This window comes from Bos mutus, chromosome 18 (genome assembly GCF_027580195.1).
Source record: "Bos mutus isolate GX-2022 chromosome 18, NWIPB_WYAK_1.1, whole genome shotgun sequence".
Classification (NCBI taxonomy): domain Eukaryota; kingdom Metazoa; phylum Chordata; class Mammalia; order Artiodactyla; family Bovidae; genus Bos; species Bos mutus.
In genome coordinates this window covers 15,430,792-15,458,727 of record NC_091634.1, presented here as the reverse complement: position 1 = coordinate 15,458,727, position 27,936 = coordinate 15,430,792, and the positions used below count along the sequence as shown (strand labels likewise).

General features: G+C 38.2%; 1 protein-coding gene and 1 pseudogene across 10 annotated transcripts; both read right to left on the bottom strand.

The window, feature by feature from the left end:
• Positions 1-396: 396 nt before the first annotated feature.
• Positions 397-20,534, bottom strand: LOC138991789 (zinc finger protein 585A). 10 transcript variants are annotated; one of them, XM_070387823.1, is made up of 7 exons: positions 20,386-20,534; positions 18,886-18,941; positions 18,487-18,704; positions 17,652-17,846; positions 9,829-9,955; positions 6,128-6,220; positions 397-4,874 (listed from the first exon to the last, which is right to left on the bottom strand). In XM_070387823.1, the coding sequence occupies exons 4-7, from the start codon at positions 17,727-17,729 to the stop codon at positions 2,536-2,538; spliced, it is 2,637 nt and encodes an 878-aa protein (XP_070243924.1). In that variant the 5' UTR covers positions 17,730-17,846; positions 18,487-18,704; positions 18,886-18,941; positions 20,386-20,534; the 3' UTR covers positions 397-2,535. The 10 variants fall into 10 exon arrangements, with proteins under 10 accessions (XP_070243924.1, XP_070243923.1, XP_070243922.1 ...); XM_070387822.1 differs by having other exon boundaries at positions 17,652-18,704; XM_070387821.1 differs by lacking the exon at positions 18,487-18,704.
• LOC102285485 (large ribosomal subunit protein uL24-like) lies at positions 12,188-12,620 on the bottom strand (annotated as a pseudogene).
• Positions 20,535-27,936: the final 7,402 nt, after the last annotated feature.

The following is a 27,936-nucleotide window of genomic DNA, read 5'->3' as shown; positions in this document are numbered from 1 at the left end:
AGTTAGCAAACACTGTCCCCAGTTGGGGGATAATGCTGTGTCACAAAACATTTAGTGAAGCCCCAGAAGCAATACTGGGTGCAGTAAAAGGGGGTAGTGGGTCACCAGATATTGTTCTAAGATAGTGGGTTCATCACTTACTGTGAAGCAGTGAGATAAAGAGGAGCTAATGATGGATTAGATATCATTAAGGTAATGGGACATGCCACTAATCACTGCCCAATTTGATTATTGGAGATTATATGAGAATCCTTAGTCCTGCTCCCTCCACCAGGTTCTGTCCCCATTCTTAATCCCCATGCTGCTAGTCACAAAGGTGAGAACAATTCTGTACCACCTATTGCCCACTCTCAGCGTTGTCAATGGACTGACCTGGCGGAACCAGTTTGGCCACCCAACAGCTGATCATTCAATTGGTTCCTCTGCATGCATATGTGAGGCCACTGCTGCTTCAGTCTTAGGCTGCCCACCTGACATCCAAGGAAAGGCAACCCCTCTCTCTGCACTTGGTTTCTCCAAATTAGCAGCTTTGGGCAGACCTGTCAGGGCATGATAAGCAGGTCTGTACATCAGCTTAGGAGGTAGGCAAGGCCCTGTCAAGGTGCAATTGGGGTAGGGCAGGGTTGTGAATGCTTGGGCAGAATAAGCATGCTTTTTTGTGATCACTTTGGAGCTGACTGAGGTATTTTGGAATCATTGAAGGGAATCTTGAAACATCAAGTATCTATATGGGACTGATTTCCTATGCCTCAGTTCTCTTTTCCTTCAATTGGTTGGCATCAGACCAAAAGGTTTACAATGATGTTACAACTTTTGGGACAGGAAGGAAGGACTGAGGGTAAAAAAGCCTGCTGTGTACTAGGTAAGTTGGTTCTCCCCATCAGAGAATCTTATGCTGTAATATAGAAAGCACGGGGCTTCCCAGGTGGCTCAGTGGTAAAGAATCTGCCTGCTAATGCAGGAGACACAGGAGATGGGGGTTCAATCTCTGGGTTGGGAAGATCCCCTGGAGAAGGAAATGGCAACCCCTTCCAATATTCTTGCCGGAAAAAAATCTCATGGACAGAGGAACCTGGTGGGCTACAGTCCATGGAGTCACAAAGAATTGGACATGACTGAGTGAGCACAGCACACACATAGAAAGCATCAAAGGGAAATCGTGAGAAGAGCAGGGTCAACACTCCATAATGTGCATTCATGGAAGGACTGCTGTACGTTAGGCATGGGTCTAAGTTCACTATGGTGAACAAAATGGGAAAAAAACATTCTAGAATGGGAACCATAGACAAGTGAAATATACAAGGTACTGTGGTAATAAGTGTTATGGAGAATGATAGAGGAGGAAGAGGAGAGGGATGGAATTTTAAGTCAGATAGGTAGGGAAGGGAAGGGAAGGCCTCTGCAAAGAGATGCTGCTGGACGAAAGACATGAAGGAGTAAAGCACACAGATATGAGGAACTGTGCTCTTTGAAGAGGGCACTGCAAATGCAAATTAGGCCCTGAGGCAGGACCTAATTTGATGTGTTTGAGGGACATGGGGGAGAAGGTCCTTGTGGAGTGTATGGAATGAAGATGGATAGAAAGAAGACAGTGAAGGTAATGTTGAGGTTTGTTTTTATGAGTTAGTGATTTGTTATTGTCATTATAAAGGGCAAGTCATTAAGGAAGGCAAATGAGCTGGAAAAACTATGACAGCAAACGGGAGACTGAGGTGAAGAGTTGACTGAGAGGACCTGAACATCCTTACTTCAGAAGCTTTCCTGAAGGTAATGGGAACTCACAGGACATTATGCTGCGGGGTAATTAAGGGTCAATAAATCTGGGAGATAAGGGTAGTCAGCAGACACGGTGTTTAGCATGAATGGACAATCATAATGCAATTATAGCAGTCAGAAGACAATGTGCTGCGTGGGAGTTGAAGACACTGATAGCTAACGAGGGGTGCTAGAGGATAAGGGTGCAGTCAACTGTATACAAAAATAATTTTTCATTTATTGTGGCATCCCTTTCTTGATAAAAATATGCAATAGGGAATTGTATAGACAAGACCATGTTAGATTCAGCAGAAGAATGTCACCCAAAATTCTGTTAGACAATGTGTTCTGCAACAAACACCTCACAGAACTCAGGGCTTATCATTATCATATATATTATGTTGTTCTACCATTCAGCTTATTGGCATGTTACCTATTCCACAGTAAACAGGGTTATCATTAACATGACTTCACAGAATGTTTCCAGTGCAGAATTTGGTAACAGTGTTCCATTACAGTTTTCATGAGAAAAATTCCACTAATGTACCACGTTGACAAAGTTCTTTCTCAGTATAAATGCCTCATGGTTTACTGACGCTGGTGACAATGTGGAAAGGAGCCCTCTCTTAGGGCCCTTTCAGAGATCCTCTTCTGTATACTAATATGTGACATTATGATGGAGCATTTCTACTTAAGATAATATGCATAATTTCTGCTGCACGAATTTCATAATATAAAATCAGATCTGATCTCACTGAGGTTTCTCTCAGACTGTTTCTCTTAAGTGTGAATACTCTGATGCACATTGAGCACTGACTTCTGAACAAAGCCTTTCCCACAGACGACACACTTATAGGGTTTGTCTCCGGTGTGTGTTGTCTGGTGTTTATTCAAATTTGACCTGTCAGTGAAGGCCTTTCCACACTCTGCACACACATAAGGCTTCTCTCCTGTATGAATGCGCTGATGCACTTGGAGCTGTGATTTCTTAGTAAAGGATTTACCACAATCACTGCATTCATAAGGTTTCTCTCCAGTATGAATCCTATGGTGTATAATCAGTTCTGACTTTTGTCTGAAGGTCTTTCCACATTCAGAACAGATGTAGGGCTTCTCTCCAGTATGAGTTTTCTGGTGTTTACTGAGATTTGACCTGCCACTAAAGGCTTTCCCACATAAAGCACACACATATGGTTTTTCTCCTGTGTGAATTGGTTGATGCACCAGGAGCTGAGATTTGGAGGTGAAGGACTTCCCACAATCGCTGCATTCATAAGGTTTCTCCCCAGTATGAATTCTCTGATGAGTAATAAAGTTTGACTTCCGGATGAAGGCTCTCCCACACTCAGTGCACACGTAGGGTTTCTCTCCTGTATGAATTTTCTGATGCACAATGAGTATTGACTTCTGGTTGAAGGCTTTCCCACATTCATGGCATTCATATTGCCTCTCTCCAGTGTGAATTTTCTGGTGTATATTGAGGTGTGACTTCTGGGTGAAGGATTTTCCACAGGTACTGCATTCATAAGGTTTCTCCCCAGTATGAATTCTCTGATGTGTAATCAAATCTGATCTTTGAGTGAAGGCCTTGCCACATTTAGAACATATATAGGATTTCTCTCCTGTATGAGTTTTCTGATGTGTAATGAGATTTGATCTGTTAGTGAATGCCTTCCCACATTTAGTGCACGTATAGGGTTTTTCTCCTGTGTGAATTCGTTTATGCACATGGAGTTGTGACTTGGAAGTAAAGGATTTCCCACAGTGACCACATTTATAAGGTTTCTCTCCTGTATGAATTATTTGATGGGCTATCAAGTGTGCCTTCTGGATGAAGGCTAGACCACATTTCATGCATATATACGATTTTTCTCCTGTATGAATTCTCTGATGCACTGTGAGTGCAGACTTCTGAGTGAAGGCTTTTCCACAATCACTACATTCATAAGGCTTTTCTCCGGTGTGAATTCTCTGATGTATAACCAACTCTGACCTATAGGTAAACGCCTTACCACATTCAGTACATATGGAAGATTTCTCTCTAATTTGAACCTTCTTATGTGTATTGAGGTTGGAATTATTGTTGAAAACATTTCCATATTCGCTGCACATAGACGGTTTCATTCTTGTGTGAGTTCGTTGATGTACCTGCAGCTGTGACTTGGAAATGAAGGACTTTCCACAATTACTGCATTTATATGGTTTTTCTCCAGTGTGAATTCTTCGGTGTGCAATCAAGTGGGTCTTCTGGATGAAGGCTTGTCCACATTCAATACATATATACGATCTCTCACCTGTATGAATTTTCTGATGCATCTTGAGCGTGGACTTCTGCGTGAATGCTTTCCCACACTCACTGCACTCATGGTGTCTCTCTCCAGTATGAATTTTCTGATGTATACTAAGATCTGAGTTATAAGAGAAGCCTTTCCCACATTCACTGCATTCATAGAGTTTTTCTCCAGTATGAATTCTCTGATGCCTGAAAAGAGAAGAGACTTGGAAAAAGGCTTTCCCACATTCACTGCACTTATAGGGCTTCTCTCGAGTATGAGTTCTCTGATGTGTGATGAATTCTGGCTTCTGTACAAAAGCCTTCCCACAGTCAATACATACATAGAGTTTTTCTCCTGTATGAACTTTCAGATGTACCTTGAGTTGTGAATTCTGAGTGAAGATATTTCCAAATTCAGGACATTCATAAAATTTCACCCCAGTATGAATTTTCTGATGTTGAGAGGGTACTTGTTTATAGTTGAGAATTTTTCCACATTGATTATGGTCCCGTAATTTCTCTCCTGTTGGAGTACACTCTTGTTTAGTATAGGAGGAAATTTTACCATATTCAGTAATCTTATTAATGTTCTTTGATCCACTGTTTCTATTATTATTGCATAAATCTAAATTACAGCTTAAAGCACTTCCAAATAAGTCACATTGATGATGAGGTCTCTTTGGGGAAGGAATGTTTTGGCTCACACGAATTATTTTTCTTATGCCCTTATATGCATAATCCCTCTGTATAGTCAATACTTTCTTGATGAAAGCCACATTTCTTAAAGATCTGTTTTCTCTCTGATGATAGCTCTCTATCTGGTCACCAATCTGCCACAATTCTTCTAAAATAAAATACAACAAAACGTCATTTGTAGCATCACCTTCCCTCTCAACATAGAAAATTTTTGAGGTTGAAACCCAAAGTCTCCTTCTCAAAGGAGAATGATTTTAGCTCAAAGAACAGCTAGCTAAGGCAAGATGAGAGGCTCATATGGTTCATCCAAGTTGAACACAATGAAGAGTGATGAGGGTGAATTAATGACTTAGTAGACTTGGTGACAGGGGTGACAGGAAACACCTGGGATAGAATTCAGTTTATTTAGAGAATAAACTTTATGAACTCAATTCACTATGTGCAGAAGTGAAAAAAGGGCAAAGAACAAGATATACAGCACAATAACATTTATATAAATTAATAATACATACCCCAAGTCATTTTAAACTTTAAAAGACCACATATGAACTGAAAAGTATCTTTCTATCATAAGAAACAATTGCCTGTGATGGGAAATGAGATGAGTATGGGGGAAAGAATAAAAAAGGAATAAATAGAAAAAAAAATCCTAGAGAATCCTTACTCATACTGATGATATTAGTGCATCCTGAATGAAGACATGATCAAACTCAAACCTCATCTTGCAAAGTACAGAAATAAAGCAATTTCAAAAATCAGTCAGCCAGGCAGAGAGTCCCCAGTCAGTACGAAGTCTCAAGTAATTTTGGAAGGAAAAGTCAGAAAGGTACTCGTAACAGTTAAGTGACAGTGAGCCCTAAGTAATCAGTTGGATGAAAGGCATAGGGAATGGGAAAATGAGAAATCTTAAGTCCGTGACTATGGAGAAAACAGGAAGACAGCATGACTGGAGATAAAGTTTAGAACCATCTCACAATAAGAAATGAGAGAGGACTAGCAGGAATGGGAGTGTGTGACACATAGTAAGTTTTAAAGAAAGCAAATCCACAAACAGCTGAATACATAAAGAGTGAATCTCAGACAATGGGGAAGGCAGAAAGAAAAGAGTGTTAGAGAAAGTGAGCATAACCAAGATAAAAAGAAAATACTTAATGAGGCAGATTGGCATGTGAGCCAGAGGCCAAAAAGCCAATGAAGAAGATAGAATTGATAAAGGCATTTACGTAGAAGGCATTTAGTTATTTCAAAGGGCAATGTCAAGGGCTCTCAAGGGAAAAAAAAAAAAAAAATCAGAACCTTTCAGAAGAGTCATACTAACAGCAATTCAAAGATGCCAGCCTTTCTCAAGATGGCTGAGACTTACTCCCCTGTGTCCCATCAGTCTGGGTCACTCTCACTCACCTGGACAGCTCTGATATGGGCCCTCACCTTGCAGTGCCCATGGCTCCTTTCCTTGTTCCAACATGAAAACCTTGGTTTCAGGAACTTGATATCCTGTTCATGAGAAATGATAAAAGGTCTTGCTTGCTTCTGCCTGCGCTCAGTCATGTCTGACCCTTTGCAACCTCATGGACTTTAGCCCACTAGACTCCTCTGTCCATGGGATTCTCCAGGCAATAATACTGGAGCGAGTTGCCATTCCCTTCTCCAGGAGATCTTCCCGACCCAGGGATCAAACCGGGGTCTCCTGATTGCAGGCAGATTCACCATAAAGTATACACAAATCTATTCTAAAAAGTTAAAGTTTATCAAAATTTATGCATACAAAAGCTTATAACTGTACATGGCACCATTCACAGTCCAGAGAAATGTAGACAAATGTAAAGATGCAATAATAAATTATAACTACATAAACTGTAGTACATATTGTACTACTGTAATAATTTTGTAGCTACCTCCTATTGCTATTTCAGTAAGTTTAAGTGCTGTGAATATCCACTTAAAACACCCTAATCATCACTTCATGAGCAATCCCTCTCTCCAATAAATTGCACATAGCACTAAAAAGTAGTCTCCCTGGGTTTTCATGTACTTTTTCATGTTCACTCAATACCATAAACCTTGAAAAATATCATGGAACCCATACTAAGTGCCATTATAAGAAAAAGTTGAATTGCTTGATTAAAGTCCAGCTAATTGTGTTTCAGTCCATGGGGTCACAAAGAGTTGGACACAACTGAGCGACTGAACTGAACTGAATTGAGTTTCTGAGCCCGATCAATAAAGTTTTATTGTTCAATGAGGCTTTGTTTTTCAGGAAACTAACCATGTATCTCTGAGAACAAAGTACAATTAATCCTTGAACAAAAGAGCTTTGAACTGCATGGGTCCACTCACATGGATTTTATTGAAAATATTTTCCAAGCGAAAGCTGTGGTTGCCAGCCATTTCAAGATAAACAAACTCAGTATGAGGACCATTCTAAAAAGAGAAAAAGAAATTCATAAAGCATTGCTGTAGCTAAAGCAGACTATACAAAAACCTTGCACTTTTTAAGAAATACTTTTTTATCTTCTATTAAAAGTGGAGTTTTGGGCTTCCCTGCATAAGGAAGTGGCTCAATGGTAAAGAATTTGCCAGCCAGTGCAAGAGACACAGGTTCAGTCGCTGATCCTGGAAGATCCCACATGCTGTGGAGCAACTAAGCCTGTGTGCCACAAAAACTATTGAGCCTGTGCTCTAGAGCCTGGGAGCCACAACTACTGAACCCATGTGCTGCAACTACTGATGCCCTCTGCAACAAGAGAAGCCACCACAATGAGAAGTCTGCACACTGCAACTAGAGTAGCCCCAGCTCACTGCAACTAGAGAAAAGCCTGCACAGCAATGAAGACCCAGCACAGCCAAAAATAAACTTTTTTTAAATGTAGTTTTTATGTGGGTTTAGAATTGCTATAAGAGAAGTATATCTAGAAACTCTAATACTATATGATAAATTAAAGCAGAAGGAAGGTGAATGGCCTAAAGAAAGAGGATATAATTCCAGGAAAAGATGGTTTGATAAATTTAGAAAGAGGTTTGGCTTTAAAAAAAGATAACAGGACAAGCAGCTTCTGCTGACCAAAAGGGAACACATGAGTTCCTGGATGCCTTTAAGAAAATCATCATCAGCTGCCAGTCTTTTGGCTGTAAAACAAGAAGGCCTGAACAGCAAGAAACTTCTTTCTGTATTGGTTCCACTGATGCTTGTCCCTTAAGTTAGGATGTACCTAGCCAGTAAGAGACTGCCTTTTAAAGTTCTTTTCATATTGGACAATGCCACTGACCACCCAGAACCCCATGAGTTCAACACCAAAGGTGACAAAGTGGTCTACTTGTCCCCAGACACACATCTTTAATGTAGCCCCTAGATCAGGGGATCACAAGGATCATTAAAGCTTATTTTACATGATAGTCCACAGAAAGGAATGTCAATGCTATGGAAGAGAACCTTGACAGAACATCATGAAAGACTGGAAGGATTACACCACTGAAGATGCCATTCTTGTTATAGAAAAAGCTATAAGTCATCAAGCCTAAACCATAAATTCCTGCCAGAGAAACTGTCCAGATGTTGTGCGTGACTTTACAGGATTTACAGCAGAACCAATCAGGGAAATCATGAAAGACATTGTGAATAAGGCAAAAAAGGCGGAGGTGAAAGTGTAAAGGATTTGAAGATATGGATCTTGGAGAAGTTCAAGAGCTAATAGACATCACACAACAGGCTTGGTAAATATGAGGGCTTCCGAATCAGTGCCAGATGGTAGGAGACAGACATAAAAGAAGCAGTGCCAGAGAACAAACTGACATGAGACAGTCTAGCAGACGGGTTCCACTTGCTTAAGACTGTTTCTGACTTCTTTTACCACATGGACCTTTCTATGATATGGACACTTAAACTAAAGCAAATGGTGGATGAAGGATTGGTATGGTATAGAAGCATTTTTAGAGAAATAAAAAAGTGAAAAAGTTAAGACAGAAATTATGATGTATTTCTGTAAAGTTACACTGAGTGTGCCTGCTTCTCCAGCCTCAACTCTTCTACCTCCCCCACTTCTGTTGCCTCTGCCACCTCTGAGACAGCAAAACCAATTTCTTTTCTTCCTCCTCCTCAGCTCACTTAATGTGAAGATGATGAAGATGAAGACTTTTATGATGATCTACTTCCACCTAAAAAGCAGTAAATACTCATCGTGCTATACAGTTAATAAACTTATCTGTTGTATATGCATGTGTCTTCCTGTGAAAATCTATTGATAAGAACTGTATGAGGAGTTTTAGTTTCATCATCATCATTGCCTAAGTATTCATCATGTAGAACGTCATACATAAGACCTGTACTGAGGTTGACAGACTATTCTTACATAGGCATAAGGTGAATAATATTTAACATAAAATTAATGTCTGTCTTACTGTTTTATAACTTTGCTTTGCAAGAACTGCATTACTGTAAGTGTGCCTCTTTTGTAATTGTTTTCTCTAGCTTACTTTATTATAAGAATACAATATATAATACATACAATATACAAAATATACATTGACTATGTTATTGGTAACACAAATAAAATAGGTAAATAACATAAATAAAATAAATAACATAAATAAAATAGGTAACATAAGCCCAATAGGTAGGGATTCTTAGGTGGCTCAGACTGTAAAGAATCTGCCTGCAATGCAGGAGACCCAGGTTCAACCCCATTAGATCCCCTGGAGAAGGGAATGGATACCCACCCCATTATTCTTGTCTGGAGAATTCCATGGACTGAGGAGTCTGGCAGGCTATAGTCCATGGGGTCGCAAAGAGTTGGACATGACTGAGGGACTAACACTTTCACATGTTATTGGTAAATCTTCCAGTCAGAAGTAGGCTATTAGTAGTTAAGTGTTTGGGAAGTGAAAAGTTATATGTAAATTTTCAACTGTGCAGGGGGTCTGCACCCCAACCCCTGTGTTGTTCAAGAGTCAACTATAATATTCACAGTGCCCAAAAGGGAAAAAGAATTCTGGACAAATAAGGGCAAAACCATCATATAAGTCAGATGTCTCATAGCATTCAGCACCTGAGAATAAGAACACTCTCAGTGGGGCCTTCCTTCAGACACCCACGTGACTGTGCTTACCTATTGAGAGCAAGTGGCTACAGGTCTCCAGCATCACATCCCGGTACAGGTTTTTCTGATCAAGGTCCAATTGCTGCCACTCCTCTCTGCTGAAATCTACAGCTACGTCCCTGAAGGACACTGATCCCTGTAAGGGCACATTCCTGTTCAGTATGAATAGTTAGATTTGGAAGATGCAGACACTTTATTTAGGAATATAGAACTTGAGTTTTGTAGTTATTAGTTTACCTCTTTTTTTAAAAAACCTCACCCCCTTCATTTCCCTAAAAATTTATTATGAACTTTTATACAGAAAATGTAAAAGAATTATATAGGGAAAACCTATAAAACTACCACTTATAATCTATCACTAACATGTTACTCTACTTGCTTTTACCACATATTTACCCATCCATCAATCCATCTTACTTTTCTGTGCATTTCAAAAACTATAGGTGCCAGTATACTTCCTTCTAAATACTTCAAAAATGCAAATCATTAAGTAGAGTATAACATGTTTTCATTGTTTTTAAGATAAGCCTTACATACAATGAAATGTACAAACCCTCAGAGTACCATTTGAAGTTTTGAAAAATGCATATACTTGTGTAATCCAGGAACATTTAAAAAATAATATTTCATATAGAGTGTGCATGTGTGTGTGCTAAGTCATTTCAGTCTATACAGAGTGTATATTAAATATCTAGTTCTACATAATATTTTATGGAAGAAAGAAGTCCAGTAAAGAATTTTTGCCATTGTTCTATACTGTTGCTGCTGCTACTGCTGCTAAGTCACTTCAGTTGTGTCCGACTCTGTGCGACCCCAAAGACGGCAGCCCACCAGGCTCCCCTATCCCTGGGATTCTCCAGGCAAGAACACTGGAGTGGGTTGCCATTTCCTTCTCCAATGCATAAAAGTGAAAAGTGAAAGTGAAGTCGCTCAGTCATGTCCGACCCTCAGCGACCCCATGGACTGCAGCCCTCCAGGCTCCTCCATCCATGGGATTCTCCAGGCAAGAGTACTGGAGTGGGGTGCCATTGCCTTCTCCATTGTTCTATACTATGATCAGTCAATTACTCACTTTTCAAAACTGAAGATTGAAATAGGCTCTCTCGTAGTTTTCTAGCAACTGGATGAATAACCTAAAATATAATTTCTGATCAATTTAGGCCAACCTATTATGCTAGTCCTGGAAACAAAAATAAATTACTTATGTTTCTAATCTTCTAGCAACTTAAAAGACTTAGAAAATAAGTAAGACCTATGTTTAAAAAAAAACGAAGTCACAGATTCACTAAAGGGTTAAAAAGTGAATCTCCATGTAGAAAACACTGAGGTCCCCAAAAAGGAAAAATACATTCTACATGGGGGTGTAAGTTTACATTAATTGAGGAATTTAAGTTAGAAGATGAGAGGTATAATACAGAATGGGGGGGTGAGGGAAGTCATTTCCCAGAAAAGACAAAACCAAAGGTGTGGATATAGGAAAATACACGATGAGTTTGGAGAACAGCAAATAGCTTCTGTAAATGAAGAGAAGTCTGCATGACATGCCAGGAAGCTGGTTATGGGGAAAATAGTTTGCTCATAGAAGAACTATGAATTTTCCACTTTAAGTAAAGGTAATTAAGCTAATCAGATTTATATTAAAATTTTTTTGTATTGCAGAATAACCAAATAAATGATGAGGAACAGTTTCTTACAAAATGCTTTCTGGCTAATGAAGAAGTTAGGATAGAACCAGAATAACATCATTTCATAATTCGTAATGAAATAATAGATTTAGACAATAATCACTAAAGGTTGCTCAACTGTTTCATGTGAAAGGCTGAAGAGAAGTTTAAAATGAATGAATGAGCTAAGAACATCTGTAATGAATTAACAATTTTAACATCATAAAAAGAGATAACCAGGTATTATGTGCCTCCTGATATGATATATAAAGAAAAATACAACCTGAAACTCATTAAGCCTCTAGATCCAACAAATTATTCATACGTAAGGCTTCCTCTGTGCCTCAGGGGCAAAGAATCCGCCTGCAGTGCAGGAGATGGGGGTTCACTCCCTGGGTTGGGAAGATTCCCTGGAGAAGAAAACGTCAACCCATTCCAGTATTCTTGCCAGGGAAATCCCACAGACAGAGGAAACTGACAGGCTATAACCCATGGGGTCGCAGAGAGTCAGACACAACTTAGTGACTAAACAACAACAATGTGAAGTACAGAGGAAAATGTTCAACAATATCAAGGCTAAAACATAAGCTAAATCCAGAAGGTAGCAAATGACCTGTTTCTTCAAAAAATTAATCATAAAAGAAAAAAATATGGAGGGGAATCTTTTTTAACAGTTTTTAATGAAAGCTATAGACAAGATGACTTTATTCCTGCATCTTCTCATTTGTTTCTTCCTTATATTTGTCCTTCTCCTTTACTACTTGGCGAGATTTGGCTTTACCTTCGAGGATCTTTTTGTGGTCTCTGTCCAGTGTTAATCTGGTGATACACCTTGCTGGGGTGAATGCCCACATGGACAGTTGTGCCATTAGCCTTCTCCTGCTGCACTCATTCAATGTAGATGATGTATTTCTTCCTGTAAACCTGGACTACTTTGCCAATTTGCTGCCCTTTGTGGTGCCCTCATACAACCTGAACTTCATCATCCTTTCGGATGGGCATGGATCAAACTTTGTACTTCTGTCTTAGCTTTTTAGAAAGAGAAGACATAATTTTCCTGCAAATGTGGGAAGGCACACTGAAATGCCTTTTTCGATTCTTGCTTAGGTCAGAAGTCACAAAGGGACTGAACTTCATTTTGGCTGCTGGCGCTTCAGTGATGGCCACAGAAGGGAAGAGGGGGATCTTTTCTTTATTAAAAGAGACTAAGAGAAGTCCCTGGCAGTTCAATGGTTGGAAGCTGGAGCTTTCACTGCCGAGATCCCAGGTTCAGTCCCTGGTTGGGATGTAGGATCCCACAAGCCTTGTGCTATGCTCCCCAACTCCCCCCCGCCCCAAAAAAGAGACTTCAAAGTCATACTAACCAAGTGCAACTTACGGACCTTGTTTGGCTCTTAATTAAAGCAAACCAACATTAAAAAGATACTTATGGCATGTTTGTTTGTTTGTCTTTGTGCATGCTTAATTGTGTCTGACTCTTTGCAACTCCATGGTCTGTAGCCCGCCATGCTCCTCTGTCCATGGGATTTTCCAGGCAAGAATACTGGAGTGGGTTGCCATTTCTTCATCCAGGGATCTTAAGAGAAATTCAAATAAAAACTGTATATTAGATGATATCTAGAAATTACTGTCACTATGTTATAGGTGTGATAATGGCTTTATGGTTACATTAAACAAAAAGGAAAAAAAGAATTCTCATATCTTAAGAGATATACATCAAAGTATTCACAGATAAAATGGTTTTTGGAATTTACTTTCAAATAATCTGGCAGTTGGGGAGGAGGGTGACTTTAGTTAATATAAAAATGACAGAATATTGATGACTACTAAAGCTGAGTGATCAGTATAATAGATACAAGGGTTCCTTATACTGTTCTCTTTACTTTTGGATATGTTTACATTTTTTTCATAATAAAGTGTTTTTTTTTTTTTTTAAAAAAAACATGACCATTTATATTTTAAAAATCTAGTCTGGAAATGCATAATTGAAGGAATGACTTATTTCCACCTGGAGTTATAAACACTTAAAAAAGTGTTTATAGGGACTTCAACATCCCACACTCAGCAAATTGCAGAAATAACAGAGAGGGTATTATCAATGCTACAGAAAAGCAAACACCATCTAATCAACATTTATAGGATACTTCAACAAAAGAAAAATACACATTCTTTTCAAGAACCCACAGAACAATGACCAAGACAGACTATATCCTAGGCTGTGAAACAAATCTCAACAAACTGGAAAGAACTGAAATAATGCAAGGTTGTTCTCTGAAAATAATGGAATCCAAGTAAAAATCAGTAACAGAAAGACAACAGAAAAATCTCCAAAGGAATTATGTTAGAAAATAATAACAAAAACTGAAAAGTCACAAAATATTTTGAAATCAATCAACACACTTCTAAATAAACTACAAGTCAAAGAGAAATCCTCAAAAGAAATTTAGAAAATACACAGAACTGGAAGAAAATGAGAAATACTACGTATCAACTCATCTTATCTCTCATTACCATTAAGTGCTGTCCTTTTAAAATCTTTGTCATGCTGGGCAAAAATGGTAATGCATTATTATCTTTACAGTTATTTGATTACTAACTAAATCAAAATTTTTATGTTTATTGGCTGGTAAAAATTATGTAACATATCAAAATCTGTGAGATGCTGAAAGGGAAGTTTATAGAAAAGAGGAAACACAATCCAAATAAAAAATGGGCAGAGGATCTGAATAAGGCATTTTTCCAAAGAAAATATACAGATTTCCAACAGATACATGAAAACATGCTCAACATCACTAACGATCAGGGAAATACAAATTAAATTCACAATAAGATACCACCTTACAGATGTTAGAATGGCTATTACCGAAAAAGCCCACCATATAAAACAAAAACAAAAAATACCACAAGAAATAACAAGTGTTGGCAAAGATGTGGAGAAAAGGGAATCCTTGTGCATTACTGGAAGAATGTAAACTGGTACAACCACTATGGAAAATACTATGGAAGTTCCTCAAAAAATTAGAACTATAACTGTCTAGTGAAAGTTAATAAACATCTTAAAGGTTCTCAATACAAGAAAAACATCTATGTGTGATGAAAACTAGATTTATTGCGGTGACCATTTCACAATATATACAAAGATTGAATAGTGTTATATACCTAAAACTAATGTGTGATATGTCAATTACATCAATTTAAAAAAAAAAAAAGGAAAGGGGGAAGTTCTCAAGTCAATAATCTAAATTCCTACCTCAAGAAAGTAGAAAAAGAGAAGCAAAATAAACCCAAAGCAAGCAGAAAGAAGAAAATAATAGAAAGTAAATATCAATGAAACTGAAAACAATTTTTTTAAAAAACTAGAGAAAAATCAATAACACACAATGTATTATTTGGGGGAAAAAATAAAACTGCTAAATCTTGCTAACTGACCTAGTAATCAAGGATTAAAAAGATACAAATCACTGATATCAGGAATGAAATAGGTCTATGATTACAGATCTGGCAGCCATTAAAAGAAAAATAAGGGAATACAAAAATTCTATGCTGGTAAGAGTCAGCAATTTATAAGAAATGGACCAATTCCTCAAAAACCACAAACTACCAAAACTTACATTATGGCATAGATAAATTGATAATCCCACAACCATTCAATTAAAAAATCTCCGGAAAAAAATCTCCAGGCCCAGATAGTTTTACTAGAGAGTTCTACTAAGTTTTTAAAGAAGCGTTAGTCTCATTTTTACATAATCCCATTCAGAAAGTAAAGGAGGAGGAAGCCCTTCTACTTAAGCCCAACTAATTTTATGAAGTCAGTATTATTACCCTGATACCAAACAGGACAAAGACAGTACCAAAAAGAAAACTACAGACCAGTATGGCTTTTATGAATTTAGATGCAAACATTCTAAACAAAATACTGGCAGACTGGATCCAGCAATGAATAAAAATAACCATGCACCACAATAAACTGGAATTTATGGAAGAATTCTCTGTATTATATTCTGCAATGCTCTTTGAATCTATAATTATTTCAAAACAAATAAAAGTTGAAAAACTATATTGAAGAAAGATTATTTTCATAAGAGAACATTCTGAAATGAGCAAAACTGGAAAAATAAGTCATGAAAACCACTGCATAATTCATGTGGGAGAATACAAATTTCTTACTTACCTAAAGTAAGGCTGTAGTAAGGCTATAGAACAGATTGATATTAATTATTAAGGAGGTAAAATTGATACCAAGTGTGAAGATGAGATAATGGAATTCAAGTAACTCAGTTATCAGTTTTGTGTTGTTATAGATTCTAAGGTCACAGTTGAATTTAAGGACTAGAGGTGGAGGCTGGGGGAAGAAGACAAGAATTAATAAATTTTGTACGTATTGAGGTTTAGGTGATAAAACATATACAAGGAGGGACACTAGGCAGATGGATACAGAGCTAGTATAGAGATGATGATTCAGTTGTACTAATATGTATAAAGCAGGTCACTGAATTCAGAGGAGGGAATAAGCATGTAGGCAGGACAGGACAGAGAAAGTATTAAAGATACTTGTGGTTTTTTCATACCATGGGGCAACTAAGCTTGTGCACCACAACTGCTGAAGCCTGTGTGCTCTAGGGCCTGTGCTCTGCAACAAGAGAAGCCACCACAATGAGACGGCCATACATCACAACAACTAGAGAAAGCCCGCTGGCACCAATGAAGACCTAGCACAGTCAAAAATAAATAAATACAAAAATTTTTTTAAAAGATGCTCTTGGTTTTTAATGTCTAAAATTATGATGTTTAAAAGCTATCTTTTTTATTTCTTCATTTAACTGTCTTCAAAGATTCTAGTTTGCCTCTTTTCGATATGTTTATTCTGTTTAGGAGGCTTAATGCATTGGAGAAGGAAATGGCAACCCACTCCAGTGTTCTTGCCTGGAGAATCCCAGGGACAGGGGAGCCTGGTGGGCTGCCGTCTACGGGGTCGCACAGAGTTGGACGTGACTGAAGCGACTTAGCAGCAGCAGGAGGCTTAAAACATTATCATTTCTTTGAAAATGTCCCCCTATATACTTGAAAAGACTATATATGCTCTAATCTTTCTCTTTCATACATTTGCACAACCTACTTCACACCAAAACCCTGGCCCCTGAACCCTATGCCATCAATAATTAAATAAGGAATCAAGAAGATGTCATATCTGTGGCTTTGACTCCACACCAAACGAGCTTCTTATAAACAATCTGTCCAGGGAAAAAATCTCCTTACTTAGAGATAACAATAAAAATCTAATGTACAAAGACACTATTAGCAAAAAGAATGAAAGAAAAAGGAGATTTAAAGGAACATGCTAGAAATAAGCTGCCACACAATTAAACACATTCACCATGAATTCAAGGAATTCACTAAAACAAGCAACAACTTAATTAAGTAAATAGGGATATAAAAGTCCAAGGAATAAATTCTGGAAAAACAGGTTAAGAAATTGTTATTTAATTTAAAAAAAAAAAATGGCAGATCTCAGTAAAGAAAGAAAAAGTAACAGAAACTAAGTTTTCTCTGAAAGCAATAAAAACACTCTGTGAAAAATTGGCATTGGCCAATCTCAATCTTATTAAAAGTAGAATTTTTAAAATAAAAGTCATAATGCCTACAAGGGAAAATATAGTAAATGGTAATTAAAGATTTGATGGGAAAAGTTAATATATTCCTAGAAATACACCCATTTCATCTGCAATTTACATTTTATTTCTTTGAGATAAATTATTTCTCTAGATTATTTTTCCCTGGAAAAGGAAATGGCATCCCACTCCAGTACTCTTGCCTGGAGAATTCCATGGACAGAGGAGCCGGATGGGCTACAGTCCTTGGGATCACAAAAAGTCAGACACGGCTGTGTGACTAACTTTCACTTAAACTTTTCACTTTCAGATTATTTTTGAGCATCGTTTTGCTGTGAATAGTTAATACATTTGACTTCTGAATCTATATTTATAATTTTCAATTCTTTTATTATCATTGACTGGTTGGGACATCAAGGTTACATAGTAAACAAAATGAAACAAATACCAAAAAAAAGGTTGGGAATAACTTTAGGTATCATCTTTATCCAAAACCTTGTTGTAAAGATCAAACTACTCCCAGAATGAATTTCCACCCGCTGGGATTCCTCCTCCTCACCTCACATGAGCCGCCAGGTTCCTCTGGAGCCAGGCCCAGGGATTTCTGAGGAGAGGTCCAATTAGCTGGCATGGTCATGTTGGGTCTCAACCTTTATTCTCTAAGCAAACTAAAGTTTGGTGCACATATAAACTCAAGCAGAGCCTCTGAAGAGTGGTGAGGTGAAATTTGGAGGAAGATCTAGTCCAGAGGCTCCTGGAAAGATAATGTCCACATGGTCAGTCATCACATCAATGTTTCCAAGGAACTCCAAGGTGTAGTTTCCTGAGCCAGACACCACAGAACAGTGGTTCTCAAACTTGAGTGTGCATTTGAATCACCTGGAGGGTCTGTTAAAATATTAAGACAGTTAAAAATCTGCACACTCTAACAGTTTCCAATTCAGCAGGTCTAGGATACAGCCCATAGGTTGTTCTAACAAAATACCACGGACTGGGTGACTTATAAACAACAGAAAGTTACTGCTCGCAGTTCTAGAAGCTGAGAAGTCCAAGATCAAGGTGCCAGCACGAACATGTTTTGATGAAGGCACTCTTCCTGGTTTAAAGTCAGCACCTTCTAGCTGTGTTTTCACATGGTGGGAGGGGCTAGGGAGCTCTGCGGTGTCTCTTTTGCATGGGCACTAATCCCATTCACCAGGGTTCTACTTTTATGACCTAATCATTCCCCAAAGGTCCCATCTTCTAACACCATAATTTTGGGTGTTTGGATTTTAACATATGAATTAGGGAGGAACAAATATTCAGACCATAGCAGGGCCCCAAAATCTGCATTTCTAACTAGTACCCAGGTGATGCTAATATTGCTGTTTCAGGAACCACATTTTGAGAACTACCGCTGTGGAGTACAGGCTTCCCAGTTGGCTCAGTGGTGAAGAATCCGCCTGCCAATGCAGGAGACACAGGTTCAATCCTTGCGTCAGGACAATTCCCTGGAGGAGGAAATGGCAACCCATTCCAGTATTCTTGCCTGGGAAATCCCATGGACAGAGGAGCCTGGTGGGCTACAGTCTGTGAGGTCACAGAGTCAGATGCAACTGAACATACACGCACTCTGTGAAGGACAGAAAGTTTAACAAATCCTGTGATAAGTTATTCATGGTAAAATATGGGGGAAAACATGAGATACAGAGAAACAGTACTAAAGATGTGAATTGCAGCTCAGCTATTTTTTGGCTATGAGAAAATGAAGTTATTTTAGCTTTAGTTTCAAAAATAAGAATCAAAGTGCCTACCTCATAGAATTATGAAAATTAAATGAGATGGTGCTTGTAAAGTACTCAACACCTCCCTGGAACACAAGAAGCATGCAATAAATATCAGCAATTAGATATTAAAACACATCACTATTAGATATTAAAACAATATAAAAACAATATAATCAAAGCAAGGAAAACAACAGACCAGACAATGATGTGTGTATGTATTACTTAATGATTTATGTATGTGACATTCAACTGAATGTACACAAGAAATTCATTGCGTAAGTGGTGTTGATGTAACTGGCCATTTACCTGGAACAAAACAAACTAGATCCCCATCACACACTATACTTTAGATTGATTTCCAACAGGAATAAGTACTTTAAGTATATACATTTTTAAAACCTCAAAAAATATTAAAATAAACTTTAGGAGAATACATTTGTGTAACATTCTGGTGGAGTAGGAGGGATCTTACTTATAAATATCTAACTTATAAATGAGATCTAACTTAAAAATGAGAGAAAACCCAGAAACTATAAAAGAAAAAACAAATATTTCTGAGTATACATTAAGATACACCTTAAAAATAAAAATGAAGATATATACATAAAATTTTTCAATATGTGATGACAGGTTATCCCTAATGGTTAAAAAAAAAACAAAACTAGCAATCAAATAGATTTTTAAAAAAGTGACAAAGGACACGCAAATTTACAAAAAAGGAAATTTAGATGGCCGACTGCATTAGAACAATTAGATATGATTTTTCCCTCAGAACTGTAAAAGCTTTTTTTAAAGTGCTGGAAAGCATTTTGGAAAATGAGCTCTTTTATAAATTAGTGGTGGGTACTTAAATGGCTATAGTATCTTTTGAGTTATTTAGGTACAACTATTACTAAAAATAAAAATAACTGTTCCTAATAATAGTTTCAAATACACAAACCAGAAACTGGCAGAAAGAAGGGCAAGAGGACAAATAACCTTTCCAATGTGAGTTTACCTGTCTCGGTAAATAATTGAGCAGAGAAAATAATATGGAAATACATTCGCTATGAAACAATATAATTATTAAAGAACACACATTGCTTTTCCGTAAAAAATGTGTGACATTTATGAAAACTGACCCTGAACTGGGCCATAAGCAATTTTTACCCTCGAGCCTCACCCAGAGGCATTATTTGAAATAAGAATGCCCTTCTGAATAATTCACGGGTCAAAGAAAAAATTGAAATTCAAAAAAAAAGACAAAAACAAAAACCCAAACACTGAGATGTGAGCAATAAGGAAAATGCTTGTGAATGTTTAGAAAACAAGCTCATGACAGACCCCATGCTGACGCCCCAAGCCCTACCACTGACCACAGACTTCCATCACTGGGCCCAAAAATCATCTTAAAGATACTCATCGTTGCCCAGAACCCCATCAGTGAACTGTTTGATACCAATCAAGGGACGCCACAGACCCGAGCCCCCACCACTGAAGCCAAAAACCATCATCACTAACTCCACGGACAAGCCTTCCATCACTGACCTCACGAACTCCTAATCAAGACCAACCAAAATCACCACAGAGACCTCTCGGAAATAAAGTGTGAAAATGCTCCCCACACAAGCCGCAAAAAAAAAAAAAACCAAAACCAAAACCCCTCCGCGAGGCACTTCCGCTTCCAGTCAGCCCTCTAGCACCGCCCCTTACGGATGGTTGGCATTGCGCATGCTCCGGATTACTTTGGCAGTCGCGTTCAACAGGGCGAAGAGACGTTAAGAGACTTTGTGCGGTTTCCCGGGGGCGGGGCGTGGAGCGCTGTTGGGTAGAGAACATGGCTGCACCCAATGGTGCTTCTGCGAGCGGGCCGCCATCTTGGAAGTGTGTCCATTCCGTACACCGGAGAAATAGCCCTCGGTTGGTTTTTAGAGTAAGGCAAGGCTTACTACCCCTCCAGTATTCTTGCCTGGAGAATCTCATAGAAAAGGAGTCTGGCGGGATACAATCCATACGGTCGCAAGAGTGGGTCACGACTTAGCGACTAAACAACAGCAAGGGATTGATTGCCGCAGGGACAAGCACTCAGGGAGTGTGGAGAGGTCAGAATGGGAGTCCACCCCTGGATGAAACGACTTGACAGAGAAATGTTAGAATGGGCAATCCGCTGAGGAAGGGTGGTACAGCCTTTAATGCAAGAAAGCACTGGGGCAAACAGGATTAGAAGTTAGAATATAGTCCTGAGCTCTACGGTGGCTCAGATGGTAAAGAATCTGCCTGCAATGTAGGAGACTAGAGTTCGATTCCTGGGTAGGGAAGATCCCCTGGATAAGGGAATGGCAACCCACTCCAGTGTTCCTGCCTGGAGAATTCCATGGACAGAGGAACCTAGCGGGCTGCAGTCCCTGGGATTGCAAAAAGTGGCACACGACTGAGTGACTAACACAGGAAGGGCTGGTGGGGGGAATGGAGACTTGAATCCCCATTAATCTTCACTAGCCTTCACCTTAACAACCGCAAGGAAAACTATAGTAGGCGACAACAATAAAATAATAATAGTCTTTAAGATGGTCGTGCACGTGCTAAGTCGCTTCTTTCCTGTGCAACTCTTTGTGACCCTATGGACTGCAACCCACTAAGCTCCTCTGTTCATGGGATTCTCTAGGCAAGAACACTGGAGTGGATTGCCATGCCCTCCTCCAGGTCAATGTGTGGCTAAAAGTACTTAAGGAAAACTATTATTTTTATTTACTTCTTAATTAAAATCTAAGTAATAACAGTGTCCTTACTATATAAATGAAGCCTTAAGTCCCATCTCTGACTCCTCTGTAACTTCTCCTATATGGAAATTCTGGAGCAGCTAACACTCTCCCCATCCCCATCCCCTGTTTTTTATGGGGGGGTGAGGCGGGGGGAGGGCTGTGAGTGTAAAGTCCACAAAGACAGTAGTTAACAATACTGTTTTATATACTTGAAAATTGCTAATAGAGTAGATCCTAAATGTTCTTACCATATACACCCACACCCACACACACACACCCACACACACACACAAGGTAGTTATGTGAGGTGATGGATGTGTTAACTAACCTTACTGTGGAAGTTATTTCTCAATATATCAATGTATCAAATCATCATGTTATGTGACAATTATATCTCAACAGAGCTGAAAAAAATAAATTATCTCTCATCTTAATTATAATAACCCCTATATGGTTTACTCACAGCTACATGCAACCTAATATATCACCTTTCTTTTTTCTCCTTGATAACAGAATCCAGACTTTAATTGAAGCAGCAATGTGCCCAGCTGAAGGATTATCCTGCCTCCCTTGTATATCCTGACTCCCATGGATATGTTCATGTGATTAAGTTTCCATCCCTGAGATGGAGGCAAAAGTGTTGTATAGTACCTTCTGTAATATCTCCTGAGAGGGCTGCTTGAAGCGAGATGACCCAAATGAAAGGTCCACACTGCTTATCTTCTATCAGCTTTTTCTTTCTTCCTTCTTCCCAGAATGCAGATATATTTGCTGTAGTGGCAGTAGGCTTTTCAGATCATGAAGTAACCTTGAAGATGGAAATGTAAAAGAAAAATTGCATTGGACAAGTTAAACAGGCAAGGAAGACCTGATCGAAACTATTGCAGTAGGGCTCAAGTCTATTCATATAGGAGAGAGAGAATGAACTCAGTTCTAAATACAATAATAAGGACAGCTCAGGACAGCTAACAGGCAGGTCAAAGAAGTCAACGGATGGAAAATTACTAAGAATAACTTGGTTATAGATACTAAGAATTGGGGAGATTCTTGTTAAACTTGTTTGGCAGTCTTCTTGCTGAACTGGGTTCAGCAGGCCAAGGACAGAATGCCAAGGCCTCAGAGAGTTCTCGTTCAAGAGTTTGGTCAGGGAGGGAGTCCTTGTCAGAGCTCCATGTTAAGATAATAGAGTGGTAAGAAAGGAGCATGCATTCTTAAGACAAGGAAAGGAAATAGGAGGTATCAAAAATTGCAAACCCCAGAAGAACAAATGAAAAAGAAATATAACTAATAAACTGATTTGCCAACAATGGAGGGATTAAAAGAAATCAACTGTGAACAAAAATTAATTGTATGTTAGCAATAATCCATCAGAAAATAGAAAAGAAAAAATATTCCATTTGAGCAATTTTAAAAGTTCTAAGAAATAACTCTAAGAGGAGATTTCAGAGATTTTCATGTATAAAACTGTGAAATCCTAATGAAGGACCTAAAAGATCTCAATAAAGGGATATATATCCCACGTTTATGGAATGGATGCTTAATATAGGAAAAATGTCAACTCTTGCCATATTTAATATAGATTCAAGGCAATTCCAATGAAAATCTCAAAAGGATTTTTTATTATTTGACAAGATTATTAAAGATGGGTATACCAGTATATTTATGTAAGAAGCATAGCAAAGAATATTCTGATGAAAGGAGAAGAAAGGGACTTCACGTTATAAGATATTAAATTGTAAAACTAAACTTTAAAAACAGAGTATTTTATATAACAACTGAAATAGAAAAAGAATGTAAGAACAAGAAACAGAATCATGAGTACCTGAGAATTCAGTAATTCTGTAACTGTTTATCCTCTTTCCTCTTATTTTTGCATCTTATTTAAGAAATCCCTTCCACCTCAAAGTCTTAAAGATATTTACCTGTATTTTCTACTATAGGTGGAAAATGTGATGCAATATAAAATACCCAGCATAACTTTCAAAGTATTCTTACCAAAAGTGCTCAACCTGAATCTAAACAAGGTATTAGAGCTAACTTCCAGGTAATATAGGTCACAAAGGAACAAATTAAGAAATACTTTAAGTTTAAAGAATCAGAAAAATTCAGAATGTGGAATATTCTGTAAGACCAATGGAACAGACTCTTAAAATTTTGTATCAGAAAAAAAATGGTTCTAGATCAAGAGGGATAAAGTAAAAGAACAACTAAATGCAATGCATGTATCTTGACTGACTTCGGGTTCCCTGTCCTGGCTTTAAAAAAAAAAAAAACAAACACGCTTTTTTAAAAAAAACTGAGGACTTCCCTGGTGGTCCAGGAGTTAGGAATCCACTTGCCAATGCAGGGGACATGGGTTTGATCCCTGGTCTGGGATCATGCCTTGGGGCAGCCAAGTCCTGCACCACAACTCCTGAAACCCAGGCACACTAGGGCCCGAGTTTTGCAACAAGAGAAGCCATCACAATAAGACACAATAAGAATAGCTTAGAGAATAGAGAACAGCCCCAAAGACCCAGCTCACTGTAACTAGAGAAAGCCCACATGCAGCAACAAAGACTCAGTGCAGCCAAAAATATAAATAAATAAATTTTAAAAATAATCATACAAAAAATAAAGAAAAACTCTGAAAGTAATTTGGGGGCACAAATGGAAAAAATTATTAACATGGATTGAATATTATATGATACTTCAAAACTATTCTGCTTTTTCTTAGGTGTGGCATGGTAATATTCTTGTGGTTAGATAGAATGTTCTTATGCTTAGCAAAAACATAATGAAATATTTAGGGGTGAAGAATGATGTTTAAAACTATTCAAGTCAGTCAGCACACCTTACAGAAAACCTGCCAGTTAAAAGTTTTCTAGGATTAGAATTCCTCTTGATTTTTATTTTTTTATACCAAAACTTCATAGAATATATTTAATCCCCAATACAACATCTTCCAGCCAATAATTAATAATAAGGAGGGAAAAGTAACAAAATGATGTATGGGGAAAGCCCCTATGTACACTGTAAATACAAATGGTACTCCATCAGAATAAGGTATAGATAGTATAAAAAGTGTTTCTTAAAAAAATAAAAATTAAAAAAAATTTTTTAAAAAAGTGTTTTTTGTTGTTACTTAGTCGATAAGTTGTGTCTGATTCTTCACGACCCCATGACCGTAACCCACCAGGCTCCTCTGTCCATGGGATTTTCCAGGCAAGAATCCTGGAGTAGGTTGTGATTTCCTTCTCCAGAGGATCTTCTCGACATAGGGATCGAACCCGAGTCTCTTGCGTCTCCTCCATCCATCTGGCAAGCGGATTCTCTACCACTGTGGCACCTGGAAAACCCATAAAAAGTGTGTCAAGGGTCAACAAAACAGACGCATAGCCATATTAATTGCTATGAAGTAAGATGTTAAACACTTTAAATCCTAATGTGACAGTTTGTTACTTATAAGCATTGTATTTATTCTGTTTTACTTGTATTTTAGAAAATTGCTTGGGGACTTGGGGCTATTTTTAACATTTAAATTTTATCCAGTTAAAATAATGAGAGGACTTCCCTGGCAGTCCAGTGGTTAAAATTCCATGCTTCTACTATAGAGGGCTTGGGTTCAATCTCTGGTTGGGGAAGTTCAGCATGCTCCGCAGTGTGGCCAAAAAAAAAAAATAATAAGATAATGGGAAATGACTTCTTGTTTGGTATTTTGTGCACAGATATTTACACACAAAAATATACACACAAGCTAATAATTATACCAAATGTCAATAATTGTTGCATTTAAGTAGATATATGTCAGAAGATGTTTCTTTCAAGTTTTCTGTTTGAATTTTTCAAGATAAAAAGTAGCAAAAAGATTAAAAAACAGTTTTAAATTATATACCTTTATGACTATGAAGAAGAAGTCATTTTAAACAAAGTAAGTCAGGGATCTCCCTGGTGGTCCAGTGGTTAAGAATCTGGCTGCCAGTGCAGGAAACATGCATTCCATTCCTGGTCAGGGAAGATTCCACATGCTGCGGGGCAACTGAGCCCATGCTCCATGACAAGAGAAGTCACACCAATGAGAAGTCTGTGCACCACAATAAGAGAACAGCCCCCACCCTCCTCAACTAGAGAAAGCCCATGTGCAGCAACAAAAACCCAGAGCAGCCAAAAATAAATAATTTTTTAAATAATAAAATACTACAGAAAAAAATTCAGAGAGGACTAGATGAAATAAGATTGGCAAATGGTTGATAACTGTTAGAGCTGAAAGGTACATGGATTGGGTGGGTAAAAAGGGGGTGTTCGTACTATTCAGTCTACTTTTGTGTTTGTCTAGAAGTGTTTAAGATAAAAAGTTAAAATAACACATGTTTTGTTTGGCCAGATTATATACGGACACATGTACATATTAAACTATACAAAAAATTAATATAAAAATGAAGTGTATGTAAAAGAAGAAGGGGGTGATGGCTCAGAGAAAAGACACTGTAATTTGCATTTGCTCTCAGTGTGAGTTGTAAATGTCCTTTGCTTTCTGTTATTCTGCTCTGGTAGAATACAAGGCTGTCTCACCAGAGTATGAACTTCTGTTTCTTCAGAGCCCTCTATTACTTACTGGTCTCTTTTTAGGTCTTGGGGTTCTTCTTGTCTATAAACAACTGAAAAACCAAGATCAGGCTCCAAAATGTTCAGAAATTATGTACTGTTGTCAGTTTCTTCACTTCTGAAGGAGCTAAAAAAAAATCTAATGGTCCCTGGGTTGCCTTCAACACAGCTACGGCTGCAGTCATTGCTCGGTCTCAGTTATCTTTCCTTCTAGTCTTGTCAGTTGACCAGTGTTCTCTGGGCTTTTATTTATTTTTCAGCGTTTCTTTTCTCTAAGGCTAGATTCCAAACCCATAAATTCTGAGGTCTGGCAGAGCATCCTTTCCACAAGACTACCTCTATTGCTTCCCAGATGACCACCTGATAACCCAAAGTCTCACTCCCTCACCCCTTGGTATAACAGGAGGCAAAAATAAAAAAAAGGAATGCCGAGAATTATCAAGCATCACGAGTGAGTTTCAAGAAGTTCAAGGTGGCTAAGAGCTGTCCTAATCGTTAGGCCCACAATGTGGGGGAAAGCTGTTGAAAACAGTTTGTCCTTTCCATGTGTCCTAAAAAAATGACATTGTGAGTTCATTTGCTCTTCGGACATTGTGTAAACATTCAAGATGATGGAAATGTTAAAAAAAAAAAAAATGATGACCGGCAAAAAAAAGTCTTCCAAATATTAAGTTTGATGCTGATAAATCTTTAAGTTTTACAAACTTTTTATTTTTAGCCATCCTCATGCATGCGTGCTTAGTCACTCAGTTATGTCCAACTCTTTGCAACCCTTCGGACTCTAGTCCGTCTGCCAGGCTCCTCTGTCCACGGGATTTTTTCAGGCAAGAATACTGGAGTGGGTTGCCATTTCCCTCTCTAGGAGAGCTTCCCAATCCAGGGATCGAACCCTGGTCTCCTACATTGTAGGTGGATTGTTTACCGTCTGAGCCACTAGTCATCCTAGTGTGGGTGAAATACTATCCCATTTTGGTTTTGATTTGCATTTTCCTAATACAAATAACACCTAATGGTGTTGAATATTTTTTAGCGTGCTGATTGGTTATTTGCACATTTGTTTTCTTTGAAGATATGTCTATTCGAATATTTTGGCCATTTGAAAATTTGAGTTATTTATCCTTTTCTAGAGTTGTAACCATTCTCCATATATCATGAATACAAATTCCTTATCAGATATATGATTTGAAATTGGGTTGTCTTTTCACTTTCTTGGTGTCCTTTGAAGTACACAGGTGTCATTATCAGGTTGAAGGAGTTCTCTTCTATTCCTGGTTTGAATGTTTGTTTTGTTTTTTAAACCATGAATTGTTACTGGGTTTTATCAAATGCTTTTTTGGATCTATTGAGATGATCATGTGGCTTTTGTTTTCATTCTGCTAATATAATGAATTATTTTGACTGGTTTACATATGGTGGACCACGCTTGTATTCCTAGAATAAATTTGGTTATTTGTATCATATTCAGTTCAGTTCAGTTGCTTAGTCATGTCCGACTCTTTGTGACCCCATGAACCGCAGCACGCCAGGCCTCCCTGTCCATCACCAACTCCCAGAGTCCACCCAAACCTATGTCCATCAAGTCAATGACGCCATCCAACCATCTCATCCTCTGTCATCCCCTTCTCCTCCTATCCTCAATCTTTCCCAGCATCAGGGTCTTTTCCAATGAGTCAGCTCTTCACATCAGGTGGCCAAAGTATTGGAATTTCAGCCTCAACATCAGTCCTTCCAATGAACACCCAGGACTTATCTC